General features: G+C 42.7%; 1 protein-coding gene across 1 annotated transcript in view; it reads left to right on the top strand.

Moving 5' to 3' along the window:
* The window catches only part of CNTNAP5 (contactin associated protein family member 5), a 799,405-nt gene that overhangs the window by 547,343 nt on the left and 232,410 nt on the right, over nt 1-19,652 (top strand). The window contains exon 13 of the mRNA XM_042994206.1: nt 9,119-9,319. Coding sequence (XP_042850140.1) covers nt 9,119-9,319 — 201 coding nt within the window. The remainder of the gene's footprint in view (nt 1-9,118; nt 9,320-19,652) is intronic.

Below are 19,652 nucleotides of genomic sequence, written 5' to 3'. Positions count from 1 at the left end.
AGTTACTTTTTGTCAATCACCTCTAGAGCCAGAATCTAAAATCTGTGAGAGCAGAGTAAGTAGACAGTCTGAGATTTACAAAAGCCTTGTCTTCCTTTGTGACCTTGTGAAAGGAGATGTGAATGCTGCCCTTGAATATCCCTCCTCAGGACTAGGACCATGGGGAAGACTTTGCAGTCAATAGTCTCCCTTTTGGGCTCCTAACTTCAATCTTGGCTACCGAGGCGATTTTTTTATTTGATTGTTTGTTTGTTTGTTTGTTTGTGAGAGGGTGCATATGGGGGAGAGGGGCAGAGGGAGAGAGAGAATGTTAAGCAGGCTCTGTGCTCAGAGTGGAGCCCGACATGAGGCCCGATCCCATGGCCCTGGGTTCATGACCGGAGCTGAAATCAAAAGTGGGAGGCTCAACAGACTGAGCCACCCAGAAACCCCAACATTAGCCCTTCTTTAAAAAGGGATGGAAACTACTACTCATGGTGTACTTGTGTCCCAGATACTGGGCTGTATTTTCTGTGTTTATCTCATTGAATACACATCAAGTGTGAGGTAGAGATCACTTCTTGCTTGTGTTTTGAGAAATCAGAGGTCCAGAACGGTGGAAGAGAACGTCCAGCATCATTCAGCTAGTAAGTGACAGATGTAGGAACTGGATTTAGATCTATGTGAGTGCCAATTTTTCCTCAGCATGCACCAAACAGTACCTGCTACCGACATAGTCCTAGAGATTTCATAAGTAATACTAACAGCAACCAAAGGCGGCCCACCAGCCCCCCCAGGTGATTTCCCTGTGGATGGTCCTTTCTCCTGTCCCCTGCCCAGAGGGCAGGTGCAGTGGGTGTGTCCACACCCACCCCTCTGGCTCCATGCTGCCGGACTTTCAGCTTCCTTGGGACCTTTGCTCCCAGAACCAGCTGTGAATGCCTTGGGCTTAAGCATCCAGAGTGTCATTCAGCCCCCATGCCCCTCATCTTACCTTCCCAGTCCCTAAGATAATGCTCTCCACACTCCAGACATTTACTACATTTTCCTTGAAGAAGCCCATGAGCAACAAAAAAACATGATAGGATGTGTGCGTGATCTGTTTCAACTCCCCCCCCCGACTCCAAGACCGTAAAACAGATTACCCAGGTCTCTGTGATCATACCACCTATTTTAAAGCAAGACAAGAGAAAAATAACCCCCCAAAAAGGTACATAAAAAGTAAAGGCTCCAGCAAAGTAGGAGAATAAATCACAGTCAAGTATGTTGTCTGGAAGTCGTAAAGCGTGGCCTGCACAGGCAGGTGGAAGCACAGTAATGGCCAGAGCAGGGCGTCGCTACCCCCCCCGCCCTCCCCCATACCCCCCCCCCGCGCCCTGGTGTCTGTGTTCCAGCTAATGCAGGGGAGCAGGGGGCGGGTGGTGGGCAGAGCTGGGGCTGTAAACCGGTAATGCGCTCCCCTCAGCAGCAGAAGGCCAGACGCTGAAAGCAGCCGCATCTGCAGTGGTTTTAGCGCCGCACGGGTGGATTCTCGCTCAGGCAGCTGGCAGATCCACCTGAGAGGGAAGACAGCTCCTGTGGGAATCCGAGGCCGTTTAAAGGAATTGGACATTGTTTTACACCAAGTGTCCCTCTTCCCTTTACAGGTTGGGGGTGGAGGGTGCTGACCCCCTCAACACAGGTTCCCATGCTTGTCTCTGATGCTGAAATGACCCTTTCTGATGCTCCCCGAATGGCTTCATCAGAAGGTGGACTTTGATTTACCGTCTGGTACCCAGGGCCAGGCTGTGTGTCCAGCTCCGCCCTGTACGTTTTGTTCCATCCACACATCACCACTGCTCAGAGGGTCATAGCCAGTTTACAGAGGACAAGACTGAGGCTTGGGGAGGTTAAATGTCTCTGCCGTGTTCAGGAATGTAGTCCATGGCAGAGCTGGCCAGGCCCACCCATCCCAGACCCCTCACTTTTCTCCCCCACATCTGCCTCCATTAACCAGGGAAGAAGCCCCCGCCAAGCAGACATTTACTCAGCGGCCGTTGCCCGTGCTTTAAATGGAGAGATAAGGTACAAACATATGAAAAATTAAATAACTATCAATGCAGAATGACAAGAGATGTCAGTAGGCTGTGCATGCATAGATGGCAAATGAGTGGTACAGGCAGTGGCTTGAGGATTATTTGAACTGCCTTTACCCCTGGCATAGAAAATTCACTTTGTCAACATAGAGAACTGTACCAGAAGTGACCCCAGGGACCTTAATATAGACTTGCTTTATTACAATAGGAGCATAAGTGAATTGGCACACTTTTCAAAGGACTATAAACAGCTCCCCACAGTGATTTAAGTTCAATTAAGCTGGGTATTGACAATCTGTAGACTTCCCTTCCTCCCATACGTTGTGATAGAAAAATTGCACATTTTTTTGGTCCTGCAAAGAGACAGATATGTGTGTAGAATGAGGTCTCATTAATCAGAGTTATTTCGTGTCTCTCTCTCTCTCTCCTTTTTTACTTTCCTTTTGTTTGTTCTTTCTTCTCCCTGACGATCTCCATGGTAACAGATAGAACAGCTTACATCATCTATAATTACTGCTATTATTAATAATAATAATGATCATCACAATAATAATAGCAATCAGATAAAATGAGAGAAAAGATATGAAAGAAATTAAATTCTGGCTTTGTAGGTAAACAGTTTACAGCTTCTGAAATAGAGCAAGAGAAACCAGGAGGTCATGGAGAGACCCAGGATGTGCGTTCACAGAAGACTTTCTGGGGTGATGACTGGGAAGGATTTCACAAGAGAGATAATACACAATGTTTCAGAACATCACAGCATTTCTACTATGCAACCTCTTTTTCTTTTCTCTTGTCGATAATGTTGGTGGTCATATTGAATGTCTGTGTATGTTGATCTCATAACTTGAAACTGTTTTGCATTTGGACCGTTGGACCACTACACATGCATAGAAGAGCTGCTTTGGAAATGCTGGAGGAAAAAACCTGGCAGAAAACAAATGGTGATTAACTAATCTTGTCCCTTGACAACAGTTTCCTGAAATCCTGCGCAGTGCCCCATGACAGCCCAGGTTCTGGAGGTCTGAGAGTGAAAGGTTTCTGTTGCTCTCTCCATTCTCAAGGAAAACAGTGCATTCTCTGCTGGCAGGCTTCTCTAACAGCCACTCCCAAACCTGCCCCCCCGGCCCGGTCTCTGGGTAATCCCACTTACTTATAATCTGAAGAGTAAGTACCATAGCCTGAGACATTTGTCTTTCTTCTATGCACAACCCCCACCCCCACCCCTAAACGATGGTAAGCTTTTAAAGAGTTAGGCAGTGCATTATCCTTCAGGGCAGGTACTCCTGTGGCTGGCCCAGCACTACCTAGGCACATATTTGAAAATAAGAATGAATGATACACTTCATATTTTGGGAGATCTCATAGCTTTATGGGAAGACAGACTTCAAAACTAAATTCACAGTGCGGTTTGAAAAATGGCTTTGCCAGCCTGAATCACTATACTCTGTTATGTCTGTGAAATGATGCTATAGAATTTTATTCCACAAGCTTTCTTGATACCTCATGGCCTGTAACTCCTTTAGGAATAAAGGCAGGCATAATAGCTGGTGTGGGTCTGGCTCATGAGATCATTCACACTCACGCCAGTACATTGGACACCCTTAAACAACATCTCCCCATTTCCTCAAAGCTCTAGTAATTAAAATAGTAGGATGCAGCCATAAAAATAGACACATAGACCAATAGAACAGAATGGAGAGCCCAGAATTACACCCCCCATAAATGTTTTCAATTAATATTTGACAAAGGAGCCAAGAACACTCAAAGGGGAAAGAATAGTCTCTTCAACCAATGGTCCTGGGGAAACTGGACAGCCACATGCAAAAGCAAACAAACAAACAAACAAACAAAAACACTTGGGCCCGTATTTATACCACTCATAAAAATTAACTCGAAATAAATTAATGACTTAAACATAACACTTGATACCATAAAAATCCCAGAAACACAGGGAAGTTGCTCCTTGACACTGGTCTTGTCAACAGTTTTTTCAGATATGTCATCAAAAGTAGAAACAAGAAAAGCAAAAATCGACAAGTGGGACTACATCAAACTAAAAAGTTTCTGCACAGCAAAGGAAGTGTGCAACTAAATAAAAAGGGGATCTATGAAATGGGGGAAAATATTTGCAAACTAAGTATCACATAAAAAAAAGCGAATATATAATTGCTGTTACGATCCTTAATGAATGGGCTAGATTCCTGCCAGCTCAAAAATCTCTAAATGCAGTTTTCCCTGAAGCGGAGAATTTATCTTGGATAACTTAATACATGTATTCCTTTGAGCAAGTTAGAAAGATGGGGCTATGCTGCTTATCGTGGGACTGAATGGTAGTCAACAGGAAGAAATAATAGAGACTGGATTGGGTAGCCGAAAGTGGTATCAAGGGCAGTGTTTTCCAGGACCAACAAATTCCATTGACTACAGTCCAGGAAATGCAAGGGACACCAAATAAATAGAGAGACACAGGAGACGATTCCAAAGGGAAAAAGATGATTGAACAAGATGGTAATAAGTTATTAGCAGCAGCTATATGACAAGAAAATGCAGTCCATCCTACCTGCTAACCTTATTTTCCAGGTGAGCTCCCACCCTCAATTCTTTAAAGAATGAAGTCTGGATACTGGACCTCATGTTACAGAAGAGTTCTAATGTAGACGTTCTTTACTCTTCTGCATGCCATTCAGCCTGCCATGTGTTCAAGTAAAACGTGATGCCAAATCACTGGGATATGATCATGGATAAAATGACTGATACTGGTATCCCCTTTTCCAGTGTGGACATTTCCGAGGTTAACAGCTTGCCCAAGGCCTCAGTGCTGACATTTAGCGGAATGTAGTTTCTAATCAGACAGGCAGGTGTCGAAAGCCAGGCTGCTATCTTGTGGCACCTTGAAGCCCTAGATGCATCTCTAGAGACAAGAATACGTGGCCTGTGGTATGCGGTCTGGTGTGGAGGCAGACCAGTAGAGGATGATGCCTGGAGCCTGGAGGCATTCATGATGTTCTCCCAATCACAGCATTTAGAGTATATATTTCTCTGTCCCTGAGTGTAACTGGTCCTTCTTGCATTGTAGGGAAACCTCCATTGGTTTCCTTGTGTGGGAGTTCAAGTTCACAGAACTGTGAGAAAGGAGCATTTCCTAGTCCAGGTCTCTTGAAACTGGCGTGGTTTCCCCAAGGATCTGCAAAGAGAGGGCTAGTCTCAGTTTGCCCCCTACCCTCTCCTTCAGTGTCTCATGTGTCCTACTTTATGTTCTGGGAAGGAACCCAGAACTACTGGTGAACTACAGAACACAGTAAGAACTACTGTGACAGCCACCAGAGGCCGTCTCCTCCTTGATGCTATTGTTAATAATAGCAGCATCTGCTGACTGTGGGATCCTTGTGGACAGAGCTGATATATCCTTTATATAACAGGCACATACAGATTTCTGTGGGATGCTTGATAATTCAGGCACTAATGGAGCTTCTCACACAAATCCCCTCACTTTACAACCACGCTGTACAGTTGGCGTTCATTTCTGCTCTCCAGATGCTACTGATGAGGAAACTGGACTTTAGAGAAGTAATAATTTGACCAATTCTGCCTAACTAGTAAGTGTCGACCTGGTACACAAATCCAGATCTTCTAACTCCAGAGCCCAGTCTGTGTCCACTAATATCCACCAGCCTGTGACCAATTTGACCATCTTGAACATTTAGCTTCATGGGTTCAATTTCAGTTAAAGCACCTGTGGGTCTGTGAGTAGATTCCCACCTCCGCCCACCTAGAAGACAGTTCCAAATGAATCTTTCTTGTTTGAAAATCTTTAGAGCTACAGTTCACATCGACACCCCTTAGCTAAAACTGCCTATCCCCATCCTAGACCAGACATCAGGGGCATCAGGCACCAAAGCTAACTTTCATGAGTGGCATTGACCCTCGCCTTTAATATTTTGTCAAAGTGCAGGACTTAATCTACACCTGCTACCAGTGAAACTGAGGGGGGAAAATAACAGAAAGCAAGAAGAAATAGTATCCAATTACCTCCTTCTTTTCAATCTTTCTTCTTCTAACTCCCAGGGGGAACAAATAATCAGAGGACAAAGGGCATCTTTGAAAGGAAAGCCAGCTAAGAAGCTCTAGGTTTCACATAATCCTCTCTCCTCTTATAACTCATCCTGCATTTGTAGGGCTTGTGATGTCTGAGTAAATCACAGGGGGCCCTTTGGACCTCTTAATTGTTCTTTTGTATCTCCTGTATATTTGCATATATCAAAAAGTGCCAGTAGTTGAGTTATTAGAACTGCCATTCACCCTCAGGTTCCAGAAGTCAGGGTTGGCAACATTAGTGGCTTTAAGATGAAATGTTGTCTCTCTTACACATCTTCCTTTTCCATCTTGCTAAAGATAGAATGTGACTCTGGCAAAATGAGTCAGTGAGTAAATGAATAAGCAAATCAATGAATGAATGCATGAATAATCAGATGAATGGATGTGTGGGTATAAGAATCTGTGTGTATTTGGAGGGAAATCTAAATTCGTATGATTTAATGATGCTGTGTGGACCACTTCTGGCATCAGATGACACAGTGAGACTGGGGACAAGTTTATTGTCTCTCTCTAAGCCTTCATGTATCTATATCTCTATGAGTATGTTTGTGTCTGTATCTATAGCTGTACCTGTGTCTATGTCTCTCTGTCTCTCTATCTATCTGTATTTACCGTGGTGGAATGTTATATGTACCAGGGATAAGGTATGTAAAATGTCCTTACATGAAAAAGTAACACAATATCTATTATTATACATTAAACCAGGTGGTTCTTTTCTTCTTCTGAGCACCGTGGACACTTAAAAACTCTCAGTCTTTATTTCTCTGTCCATGATATTGTATTAATGAACAATCACTTTTCTCTGGTAATTATCAGTGTTTGTTTATATCGGCATGAACATTTTTTGAGTTTCATGTTAATTGTTTGTGTAACATTATTTTTACAAATTAGAATCAACATCCTATCTTTACTTTCAGTCAGAATCTAATAACCTTCATTCTAGTATGTTTTTCGAGAATTTATAGAACATGTAATCCTGCCTGTGTGAAACATTGGAGATATGTGGTTATCAGTGGGCTGGTTTTAGGGAATAGTCTGAAGATGATTTAGAACGTTTGAACAGAGTTTAATTTTTTGGCTGCAAGCACTATTTCCTTTTTTGAAGTTGGAAAATACTTTAGAGACAATGGAAACCAAATTTCTTTCTGTCCCTCTTTCTAATATACTGAAACAGAAGAGCAGAGCAGTAAAGTTACTTATCCCAAGTCACCCACGGAATTATGGTAGAAAAAGTATTAAAATTGGGGGTCTTGGTGGCCTGTGTTTTTTCTTTCCAGTTAAATATGCCAACAGCCACAATCCTGCTTCTTAGTAGTACTAATTAATAATAGTTACTTTCAGTATCAGCGCTTATCATATTGTCTATAGGTATGCCCTGGGTCATTTCTTTACTTCCTAGACCTTGATTTCCTCCTTTGTAAAACTAGGAGGTCAAAGTAGGAGGAAACCACATGATGTCTATGGTAAGTTCTTTTTCAGCTCTGAGAATCTATGAAGAGTAATGATGTTATTATGTGGGCAAGATTCTCGGATGACAAAAGCTTTTTAAGTCTTCCTATTTCCTCATTTGCTTTATTTGTGAACGTGTTCGGAATGAAATTCTATGTCCCATTGCAGTCAACGTTTTAGTGTAGGTTATTAGTACAGAATGTCTGATGGATCTCAGACCATGCCTTGCGGCTTCATATGCTGGGTTGCTATTCCGTATTAAATTCCTGCTGGTATTTCTTTCTTTCTTTCTTTCTTTCTTTCTTTCTTTCTTTCTTTCTTTCTTTCTTTCTTTCTTTCTTCTTTCTTTTTTCTACTGATAATAAAACTGAGCCCTAGAAAAGTGAAGTGACTTGTCCAAGCCTGTCATTGGTGGGGGTAGGTTTCAAATACATAAGCTCTAAAACTCAAATGTCTCTGCTCTCTCCTCACCATCCATTCTTACCTATAGGAGGTAACACACATTCTCCAAACCTGCTGTAAAGGTCCTCATCTCTGCATGTGAATTTTTATGCAAACCTCTTAAAATATTTTTTTGGTAACTAGAGGTAGCATAGAGAATTAAAGCAAAGAGGAACTTCATCTAAGTACCTTGTATGAACAGCATGGATCACATAATCTCACCCTTGTTAATCAGGTGTATTTTACAGATACCTTCTGTACGTAGGTCTTTCTATGTGCAGCAAACATTCAGTGGGATACTTGTGTTTCTGTGAGACAATTATCTATGCTAGTGTGTGTCTTGTGGGGAAGTGTGTGTCAGTACCTGGAAGCTACTGGGCTTTTTTTTTTTTTTTTGCGGTCAGACACCCTACATTCCTATTCTTGCTTGGTCATTTGCTCGAGGGTAAGCTGTTCAATTCTTCTCACTTTTCCTTCATTTATAACATGGCATTTCTAACTTCCTTCTGATTTAGGTAATGTCACTTTAAAATGAGATAATGGGCATTAAGTGCTTAGCATAAGGGGTTCCACAAGTTTAGCTCCTGTGATTATTAACCCGCATATTTTTTAAATGTTTATTTTTGAGAGAGAGAGAGAGACACACACACACAGTGCAAGCAGGAGAAGGGCAGAGAGAGAGGGAGACACAGAATTCAAAGCAGGTGCCAGGCTCTGAGCTGTCAGCACAGAGCCCGATGCGGGGCTCGAACTCACAAACCTCGAGATTATGACCTGAGCCAAAGTCAGATGCTTAACTGACTGAGCCACTCTGGCGCCCCTATTAACCCCCATATTAAATTAAGGCAGAGCTTTATGAGAAACAGAAATCCTCTGGTCATTTTTTTGTTTGTTTTTTGCACGAGTAGAGCTGTAGTGGTGATTGATTGCCCCACGTGGAGCCAAGTATCACATTGCTTGAGTGATCTCTTCCCCACCTCCTCCCCACACCTCTGGCTTTATTGAGGTATATAAGCATGATCCCTTTTTGACCTTCCTTCTGATGTCTCCTTCCTTGGGTTGTGTTTTCTGGACAGAGGACAAGATTTGGACATCAGTGCAGCACAACAACACAGAGCTGACCCGGGTGCGGGGTGCTGACCCAGAGAAGCCCTACACCATGGCCTTGGATTATGGCGGCAGCATGGAACAGCTGGAAGCCATGATTGACGGCTCGGAGCACTGTGAGCAGGAGGTAGCCTACCACTGCAGAAGGTCCCGCCTGCTCAACACGCCAGGTAAGGCTCGTCCCTGCTCCTCTGCGTGGGCCACAAGGGCTGACGACAGATAGGCTTCCCAAACACAGAATGTCGAGGACAGGGGTGTCTGCCCACGAGGGGGCTGCAGTGATGGTTGTTCACCCTGCCGCAGAAAGAAACAAGGTCGGGAGAGGACCAGGGATGGATTTCTCATCCTGTCTCTGACTCCCAGGTGTGGCCGAGAGCGAGCTTTGCAGCCTCTCACAGTTCCATCCTGATGTGCAAAAAGACAAAGAAGACCACACCCACCCTCCAACAACTGAGGGAATGAGAAGGTTCTTGAGAGCAGCAGTACTCAAAGAGAGCATTTAAACTAGACATAGAAGGTGTGGACTTGGGAAGAGATTTCTCTGGGAAAGGGAATAGCATATGAGAAAGCACGAAGGATCTCAGCACATTCACCAAAAAGCAATGAGTTCTTTCCAGGGCAAGATATGCAGAGGGACGTGGTGTTGGGCAAGGAGGCCAGCAGGACAGGCAGGGACAGTCCTATGTGTTCCCAGCTCTAGTGTTACCTGGAAAGTACAGGCCTCCATGGAAATGACTCTTTTTAAAAATAAGGTTGCTGTTAGAAAAACAACAACAACAACAACAAGCAAACAGACTTCTAGGACTCTTACCAGAACCCAAAAGGGTTTTTTTTGCAAAATGTCAGGAGGGCTTTGTCAAAGTTCATGGGTACTCTGGGAGTCCATCATTTTCTGTGACTATCAGTTTATCATCTGTTCCATGGTCTTTAAAAAAAAAAAAAAAAGAAAGAAAGAAAAGAAAAACAAAAAAGCCAAGAACTACAGGGACATAGAATATCCAAGAATGGGTGTCACAATCTGTCACCTCAAGAAACTTACAACCCCATTATGCTTAGAAGTTAGGAAGTTTGAAAGGCTGGAGAAGATTAGACAGTGGGAATGTCAACAAAGGAGAGAAGTGATAGAAGCCTAACTAAATATAACATGCCGCCTCACTGATCTAGAATCTTTAGGAAAGACGTTGTTCCACATAAGTGAATTTTCCAGATAAGTGTCACTTATCCCTTTAAGCACAAAAATGTTTTCAAAGAGTTTTTAACTATTTGAAATGAAAATCTTTCTCAAATGGATTACATGCTTCCCTGCTTTCTTAAACAGAGGGTTCTGAACATAAAATGTAACCTTTTCTTGATGACTAGAGATCATCATTGTGAAAATCAATTACCGTACTCTCCTTGGCTTCAGCCATGCTCACAGGGCCGATTGGATCTGAGGCACCGGGTGCTGGCCCTCCCCGGTGTCCTCAGATGTGCTGCTTGAGAGGCTCCGTGTTGATACGTGTTCCCATGTCTCTCTATTCTGGCTGTCAAGCCTGCACCTGTCACTCTCGGCACTATTCAGAGTACCTGTGTCTGGAGAACCAACCTACCCTCTTTTCCTTGAGTGGTTTCTAGTTTTCTGAGGATTGTGTTTGGTGGAATTTTCAGAAAAATGGGGTAATGTTCATTCTGACCATGGATTCCCTTTAGTGTATGTATCGTGTGATATCAGTTTGGTGACACCATTGCCTTTGCATGTGCTTTTTTTTTTTTTTTTCCCTAAGTCAACTGTCATCAGATCCCTGAGTATATTCAAGTGCAAGGGCATGGATTTGGGGGCACATATTGAGAGGGACTCTGCCTCTTACTACTTCGAGAAACTTGTGCACGTTGCTACCTTTCCACTAGCAATTTCAGCACCTGAGCGATTTCGTCCTGGTACTGTGCCTGGTACTTATTAGGTGTTCAACAAATGCGGGTGTCGTATTTCTTTCCTTGCTCACAGCTTCAGTCCCAGCAGAGAAGGCCCAGATTTGCACTGCCATGAGAAATAGGTTCAAAGGATGATTTTATTTCTACTTCAGTGGTATAAATTGAAGAATTATAATAATTATAACTCACGCATGCAGATAATCTCACCACCCAGAGAGACCAATGTTGCACTTAGGTATGCGTTCTTCCGGACATTTTCCCACATGCGTGTTCACAGAAACACAGTGAGAAGATACTGTCTGTGTCTTGGGGTTGAGAACGCTCATTAATCGTCTTTTGCCCCATGGCTTATGAATCAAATGAGGTACGTGAATGAGGACAATGGACATGTGCACCCAGTGTCTGCTTTTTTTTCTGGCGAGCTGGCTTGCATAAACCAGGCACTGCTTGTGGGTGGGGTAGGACTGCAGACAGAGAGCGCCTTAGAGATGTGGCCCCAACTTCACAGCCTTCAGTGCAGGGATGGATCCTGACTCAGTGGTGCTTACCTCCCAGAAATGGGCAGACAACCATGTACCATTGTGGGAACATGAATGAATCCCCAGCCAGGGCCTAGTGGACTGCTTTTGTCAGGCTGTTATAATAAAATGCCGCAGATTGGCTGTCTTATAAAAAAAAAAAAGAAAAGAGAGAGAGAGAGAGGGAGGGAGGGAGATCAGGTTCTGGGACCCGGCTTCACCTGTGGTCAAACCAGGGATGCCATTTCTGAAACACTGTGCAGACCTCACAGATCCAGAAGTTAGTAGCAAGTCAAGTAGTCTGGGTAAGTCAAGTAAGTCAAGTAGTAAGTCAAGTTAGAAGTCAAGTTAGAAGCAAGTCAAGTAGTCTGAGTAAGTCAAGTAAGTCAAGTAGTTAGTAAGTCAAGTTAGAAGTCAAGTTAGAAGCAAGTCAAGTAGTCTGGGTAAGTCAAGTAAGTCAAGTTAGAAGTAAGTCAAGTTAGAAGTAAGTCAAGTTAGAAGCAAGTCAAGTAGTCTGGGCAAGTCAAGTAAGTCAAGTAGTTAGTAAGTTAAGTTAGAAGTAAGTCAAGTTAGAAGTAAGTCAAGTAGTCTGAGGCCCTGTGATCATCAGGGTGGCTTGAATTAGGGCGAATCCCTGGGTATCTTCAAAGGGGGTGCAGCATTCTTCCTGAGGTTCAGCTGCATCCAGGGCTCATGCATACCTTCCCAGGGTGGCCCCAAGGACCCCCGCAAGGGCATTCCCAGAGCCTCTTTCTGTCTGCTCTCAGCTCTGGATTTGGCTCCAGGTGTCTAGGAGCAGCAGGGGGAGAAGGAAAAGGAAGACAGGCAGGAGAAGTTCAGGCTTGGTTCACCTCTGTGTATTTTTCATTCAGTCAGTGACTGAATCATGACACTGTCATTTTCTGGCAGTTTCCTCTGATATCCTTCCCCAGGGTTGCTGATAAGTGCCAGCCAATGAAATGTGTCATCTGTCTCTTTAACTGAAGATTTATGCTACAAACTCTCTGAAGGGCCAGAATTCCAAGCCTCAGGTGTCCATGGGAAAGGTGTCTTTGCTATTCCCATGCATCTTTGTAGTCATTTTCCCTGGGCTTCTACTTACTACCCTGGACTTTATGCAGGGCCTGCGGTCCCGTGCTACAGAGTAGTTTCCAGGACAGGAATCAGCAGCCTGACAGTGCTCAGGGCACCTTGTCACCAGGATAGGAGGTGGCCAGGAACATTGTCCCCAGGAACAAGGGCTACCCTGGTTGAGCCCAGGCCTTTCTCACTGCCAGCATCTTCCTAGGAATTTTGCCCAAGGCTGGGGTCCTGAGGGCAACATGTGATGTACATGTGAAATAAAATAGAACCCAGCTTAGGAAACACACAGAAGACACAGAAAGAAATATTGAGTCCACGATCTGGAGGATGCTTTAATACTTGGCCAGTTAGCTCTATAACCCATAAGGAAGACAAGATTGAAAGGGGCAGAGGAAGGTGATCACCTGGGGGAACCCAGTGCCCAGGTCGCTGGTGGGGATGAGGACCGAAAGCCCTGTCTATCCCAAAAAATCTCTTCCATAGTCTCCATGGCACCATGCCTTTCCTCATTAGATTCTCTCATTGGAGTTTATCTGGCGTTTGCATCTTTTTATACTTAACCCCTCTGTGGAGTGAAAGTCTATTTGGGAATATTCTCCCCAATAAAACTGTGAGCTCTCTAAGGCAGAGGTAAAAAGTCATAATTGAAACATATGAACACTGAAATGTCTAGAAAATACATAGGAAAATTGAGACTCCATTACATTGAAATTAATAGCCATAGGATATATTGAGCTGGAGTTTACTTTGGTTCTGGAAAGAAAGCATTTACCAAGCAAATCAGCCAAGCAAACAAGTTTGCCATGAGGATTAAGTTCCTCAGTAGAACTAGTTACTTAGTCCCCTAGAGTGCTTCAGAGTCCCCATTTCCCTACCTGTAATGGGCTAACATCATTCCTGTCCATCCATCCATCCATCCATCCATCCATCCATCCATCCATTCAGGCAGGCACATGAGTGGTTTCCACTTGGGGTCAATTGCTTTACCCAGCTATGTCCCAATGGATTTGAAAGTGATTAAATCTTATTTCTTTTAAACTCTTCCAAAACTTTCAATTTTGTTCTTTTCCCTTAATTAATGATATTTTAGTGAGTATGCAGCTAACTGGCTATATATATGTATACATATATACAAGTGTGTGTATATATATATATATATATATATATATATATATATAATGTTGATATATAGTTTAGATTATATATAAATATATAGTGTAGCATGTACGAATATATCATATATACACACCATACACTATAGTGTATATGCTATATAATGTATATTATGTAATTGCATACATATTATATACTTTGTGTATGTCCAAATATGTCTACAAATGCACTTGTGTGTACAAACCCTCTTGTGCATTTGTAATATTTGGTTTCAGATGTGTACAAAACAAATGATCAGACTTATAAATCTAGTTAAGGAATTGTGATAGAGAAAAGTCAAATCATGGATAGAAACAGGTAGCTTTTCAGGGTACTCTGGAGTTAACTAAACCTAAAACTCTTTGTCCCCAGTATTTGTACCAAACATGGTACAAATATTAACAGATGATTATATTTTCTTTCAAACAATAAGCATTTATTGGTTCTCTCCATTTGGTATCACATACTTTTCTGTCTGGTGGGAATGAAACACTGAAAAAACAGAGTTCCTGCCCCCATGATTGTCGCAAGTTACGAGAGAGACAGACCAAACACACACGAACACTCCCACCCCCACCCCACACATGCTCAGTTCATGAACAGCATGAAGGAGAAAAGTTGAGAAGCACAAGGATCCTGAGAGTGACCAGGCCTGGGGAGTTCTATTTCATAACAGGGTAGGAAAGCTCCCTGGACTAGGAGGGGCAACCATCAGAATCTTGGGTAAAGAGAAGGTGTGGGCCATGTGATATCTGGGACAGAAGATTCCAGGCAGAGGAACAGCAAGAGGGCCAGTGAGGCTAGTGGAGAGAGAAGGAATGGGGTGATAGGAGAATGAGGCTGGGGTATCCAGAAACCAGATCATGACAGGTCTAGGGCTACGGGTTTTATCCTGAGTGTGCAAGGAAGTCACCAGAACATTGAAGCAAAGGATTGCTCACTCTTCTTCCTATTTCAAATCCAAAGGCTAATGTCAGTTTATTTAAGTCAGGCTAAACCAGGTATCTGTAATTTGCTAAGTCCATAGACAGTTTAGGTCACTCCTTATGCCTGATGAGCTAGAAATAGCTACTAGCTCTCCGAGGACAGAAGCCTTGTCTTATATAGCCCCGATCCCCACAGTCTAGCTGAGCACTGTCAGCAAAAGTCTTAGAGGCCACCTCTGATTGCTTCTGATTCATGGCAGTACTTTTGTCCTTGTTCCCCCAATTACACTGAGTTGAGATTGCATTGGCCCCTTCACCCATTATTTTACTACTTCCCACCTACCCCCACCACATTCACAAATTCTAGAGGAGGTCTCTATGGGAGCTGGAATCCTTGTCCTTTGCATCACACCCTTCCCTACCTTTTCTTCCTCCCTCCCTTCATCCCTTCCTTCCTTTCTTCCTCCTTTCTTTCCTTCCTTCCCTCCCTCCAACATACACACACACATGTGTGCACATACATGTATAATTGGTCCCCAAATCCATAGTCCTTTTGTTAAGCCATGTCGTCACCATTCTACTTAAAACAATTTTGTCACAGAAACAGCATAATCAAGATCACAAAACTGTGGCATGACACCTGCAAAACAAAAATAGCAGGGCAGTATTTGAAATCTCTTTAACAAAAGATTATTTCTACTTTAGGTACAGCAAGAATCGTAAACAAGATCATGACTCCTGTAAGGCATACTCTTTGGTATTACCACTGCTGCTGTTGATTTTGGTTCTTGGCTACTGGGAGCCTTCTTTCTGGATGGCATTTCTAATGCATTATCTCACTTAATCCTCTCAATGGTCTTATGAAGTCTGTATTATCATTCTCATTTTTTAACAGAAGTGAGGCTGTAATAACTTAGATGGTCTGCCCGGGGTCTTATAGATACTAAATACTGGACACCAGTTCCAAATAAATGTCTTTGACTTTAACCTCCATGTACATTCCAGACTAACATGCAGCAAAAGAAGAAAGGTCTCACAGAGGGACTGAAAATAATATTTAGGTACTCACAGAAAAGGTTCATCTTCTGTTCTGATTATCAACTGTTATTTAACAAACTTAAACTTAAAACTTAGCACTTTAAAACGATGGCAACGTCCATCTTGTCCACTCATCTGCAGTTTGGGCAGGTGCCAGCAGGATTTTCCCATCTCTGCTCCACCCTGGGTCACCAGGGGCTGGGGCTGGCACTGGGTGTGTGCTGAGAGCTCACTCACTCAGTTGGCGCTAGCTGTTGGCTGAGTCCCCAGTTGGGCATGTGGTCTTTCCATGTGGCTGCTTGGCTTTCTCATAACACAATGATGGGGTCTCAGGGCAAATATCCCAAGAGAGGGAGAGGGGAAGGCTGAACCTAGATTGCATTTTCTTACCTAGTGTTGAAAGTCATGCCTTATTATTTCTGCCATTTTCTAATTATAAGATAGTCACTCACACTGGCCCACATTCAAGGGGATGTCAATTTCATTCCATCTTTTCATGGGGTGAGTGAATGGACACTCATATGTTCTTTAAAATTTCGTATAGATAGTCAACCAGCCTAAGGAACAGAGCAAATGGAAGGCAGAATCAGGAGTCAAATTCATATCTCTACAACTCTGTGTAGATGTTTGCACTCTACTGTCCTGCTGGCCAATAAGTCAGTTCTAGTTCAAGCAGGAAATGTGTCTGACTCTCCATTTTTCCCTCTTAGGGACTTTTGTTACCCTTAAAATAGCATGGCTAAAATGTGTTTATAAGAGTTTGCCATAGGTCTTTAAAAAATATAAAGAGACTATCACATGAATCAAGGCAATGCATTTTACTGTTCATGAAAGCCACCTTTCCTAATGTCCTAATAATTCACTCTTGGTGTTTTGCTAGGGACATAAAGTCAAAATTAGAGGTGGGTGGATTTTACAAAGAAGACCTACACCTTAGAGGAGCTGGAGATGTGGGTGTGTATCTAAGGGAAATAAAAAATACCCCACATCAATTCAAAAGATATGTGTCTGGTTGCAAATAAATTGCTTTCCAGACCATTGATTACTTCAGTAGTCAATGTGGATTGCTCAATAATCAACATTTAGACCCTGTATGAGATAAAGTTTTTATTTTTCTCACCACTCTATGAAATGCTGTGTTCACTTAATTTATCTTGAGTACTTACAGGAAACAGGGTTCTTTTTTTTTTTTTTTTTTTTTTAAGATGTAGTATAGTGGTGGGGTGCCTGGGTAGCTCAGTCAGTTAAGTGCCCGACTTCGGTTCAGGTCATGGTCTGGCAGTTCGTGAGTTCAAGCCCGGTGTCTGGTTCTGTGCTGACAGCTCAGAGCCTGAAGCCTGCTTCAGACTGTGTCTTTTTCTCTCTTTCTCTCCCTCCCCCACTTGCACTCTGTCTCTCTCTCTCTCAAAAATAAATAAACATTAAAAATTTTATATAAACAAAGATATAGTACAGTGGCAACAACATGAAAAGAGCATGAATTTTAGAATCATAGAAAATGGTTTTAAATTTTACTTTTTCTACTTCTTAGCTCTGAGCATGTGAGCATATTACATGGACTCTCTGAGCCTCAGTTTCTTTATCTGTAAATGTAATAAGACAGATGTTGTGTCTTGCATATAGTAAACATTCAAGATACTACTGTTATTTTAGCTAGTATTTTATCACATTTTCCAAAGAGCAAGGGGAATATTAGTTCTCCTGGCTACCAGGTGAGGGTCTCAGAATCCTATTTTATGACTGGTGAAAAAGTTGAATTTTGGGATCTGTCTCTTGTTGATTTATTATGGGCATACTGACTTCTAAACTAAAGTTTAGGTATTTGTAAATGTGGTATTTTCTTACCTAATAGCACTGTTGAAAGTGTTACAGTTAAGTCTATGCCCACCCCACTCCCACTGCCGACCACTCAAATCCATTCATCTATTTTTATTTTTTTTTTTCATTTCAATGAAGGACACCATCCAGTTTCTCAAGGCCAAAGCCTAGGACTCATTCCCTCCTTACTGTCTCTGTTCCCCATCCAGTATACATCAGCAAATATTCAAACTCATCAGTCACAGCTGACTTTGACCCCAGCCTTTTCCCTTCATTTCCACTGTTAACCGCCTACGTTCAAACTTCACCCTCTCTAGACTGGACAAATGCATCACATCCCTTCTCCTCTCCACTCCTATCCCACCCCTACCCTACCTCCCTACATTTTCTATCTCACACAGCAGACAATGTGATGATCTTCCTAAAATGAGATTATATGAAACTGGCTTTAAATCCTTCTCAGACTCCTTACCATGGCCTATAGAGCTCTGCAGGCTGAGCCCACTCCCCAGTTCATGTTCCCCCACGCCCTCCCTAAACCTTTTATTCTATTCCTTGACAAACTAGCCCTCTACATCTTAAACAGATGCACTCTCTGTTTTCTCTACTCAAAAATTTTGTTCCTCTTCCCATGATTAGATGTCAACTTAAATTTTACATACAACTGGGGTGCCTGGGTGGCTCAGTCGGTTAAGTGTCTGACTCTTGATTTTGGCTCATCATGAGCTCATGGTTCGTGATCGAGCTCTGAGTTGGGCTCTATGTCAACAGCACAGAGCTTTCTTGGGAATCTCTCTCTCTCTCTCTCTTTCTCTCTTTCTTCCCCTCCCCCACTCATACTCACTCTCTCTCTCAAGATAATAAAACATTTAAAAATTTTTACATACAACTAAAGTATATACTCTATCATTTTTTATCACTTCATCCTATTTTAATATTCTGCACAGAGGTTATTACTACCTGATATTTTCTTCCTATTTGTTTGTTTACTATCTGCCTCTGTCAGTAGAATGTGAACTCCATGAGGGAGGGATCCTTCTTTGTTTAATTCACCACTTTATGCCCCAAGTGCCTAGAACAATACCTGGCACCCAGGAAACATGGAGGGAGTAGTTGTTGAATGAATAGAATATTCCACCTCAATGAATAGTTAGTATCACTGGTGTCCATATTATGTCAGAGGACCCATGATAAAAGAAGTACATTTGGCTAAACCTGCTGCGGAGACCCTTGTAAGCAGAGAGGAGTTTGTGAGTGGGAAGGGCAAGACTGGGAGGTGGGAGCCACCATTCTGCTTCTGGCTCCAACACAGACTCTCTGTGACCTTGAACAACTTACTTACACATTTTAATGGACCTCAATTTCTCTTCTTTAACCTTAGTTGGTTATATTTGATGTTCCCTAAGTGCCCTTCCCACTGTGACACTTCATGACTCTACTAACCAACACAAAGTGAGTTAAAATGCATGTGACGGTTTATTACTTTCTTGTCACTGTAAGGAACTGGAGGAGTCAGTAAAACAAAAACAAAAACAAAAAAAAGAGGATTTTCCTAAGACTCTGAAGACAATGAAATATGATAATTTATTTATATAGTAGGTGACATTTTTCATACCCTCATGCACCTGATCTTCTCCTCAGAACATTTTTACATATGGTGATACCGATTGTGCAGGGAAGGTGCGAAACTTCCCCAAGGTCCTAACAAGAGTGGCAGGGTTAAGAATTTCTAGCCTTAGAGTAAGTATGCATGTCCTATAGTAGTTACTTTATATATAGTAAATATATAGTATTTACTGCAGTGGTTGGGAGGTGGTGTGGAAAGGGAGTGATACCAACTGCACCGATGAGGCCCGTCAGTCTGCACACACTTCGTGTCTAATGGCAGCTCAGTTTGTTATGGAGAGTCATGGCCGACCTGGCATTTTCCTCCCGCCTGGGTCCTCACTGCAACGGTGCCAGAGCGAAGGCAGCAGCGTGCCCATGAAGAATGCAGGTATCACTTGTCTTGGGCTACTGCATATCAGTCATGTGACCTTAGAATAGGTACTCAACAG

The sequence above is a fragment of the Panthera tigris genome, chromosome C1 (genome assembly GCF_018350195.1).
Source record: "Panthera tigris isolate Pti1 chromosome C1, P.tigris_Pti1_mat1.1, whole genome shotgun sequence".
Lineage (NCBI taxonomy): Eukaryota > Metazoa > Chordata > Mammalia > Carnivora > Felidae > Panthera > Panthera tigris.
Note: the sequence above shows the minus strand (reverse complement) of the source record. Positions and strands in the feature narration are given on the sequence as shown.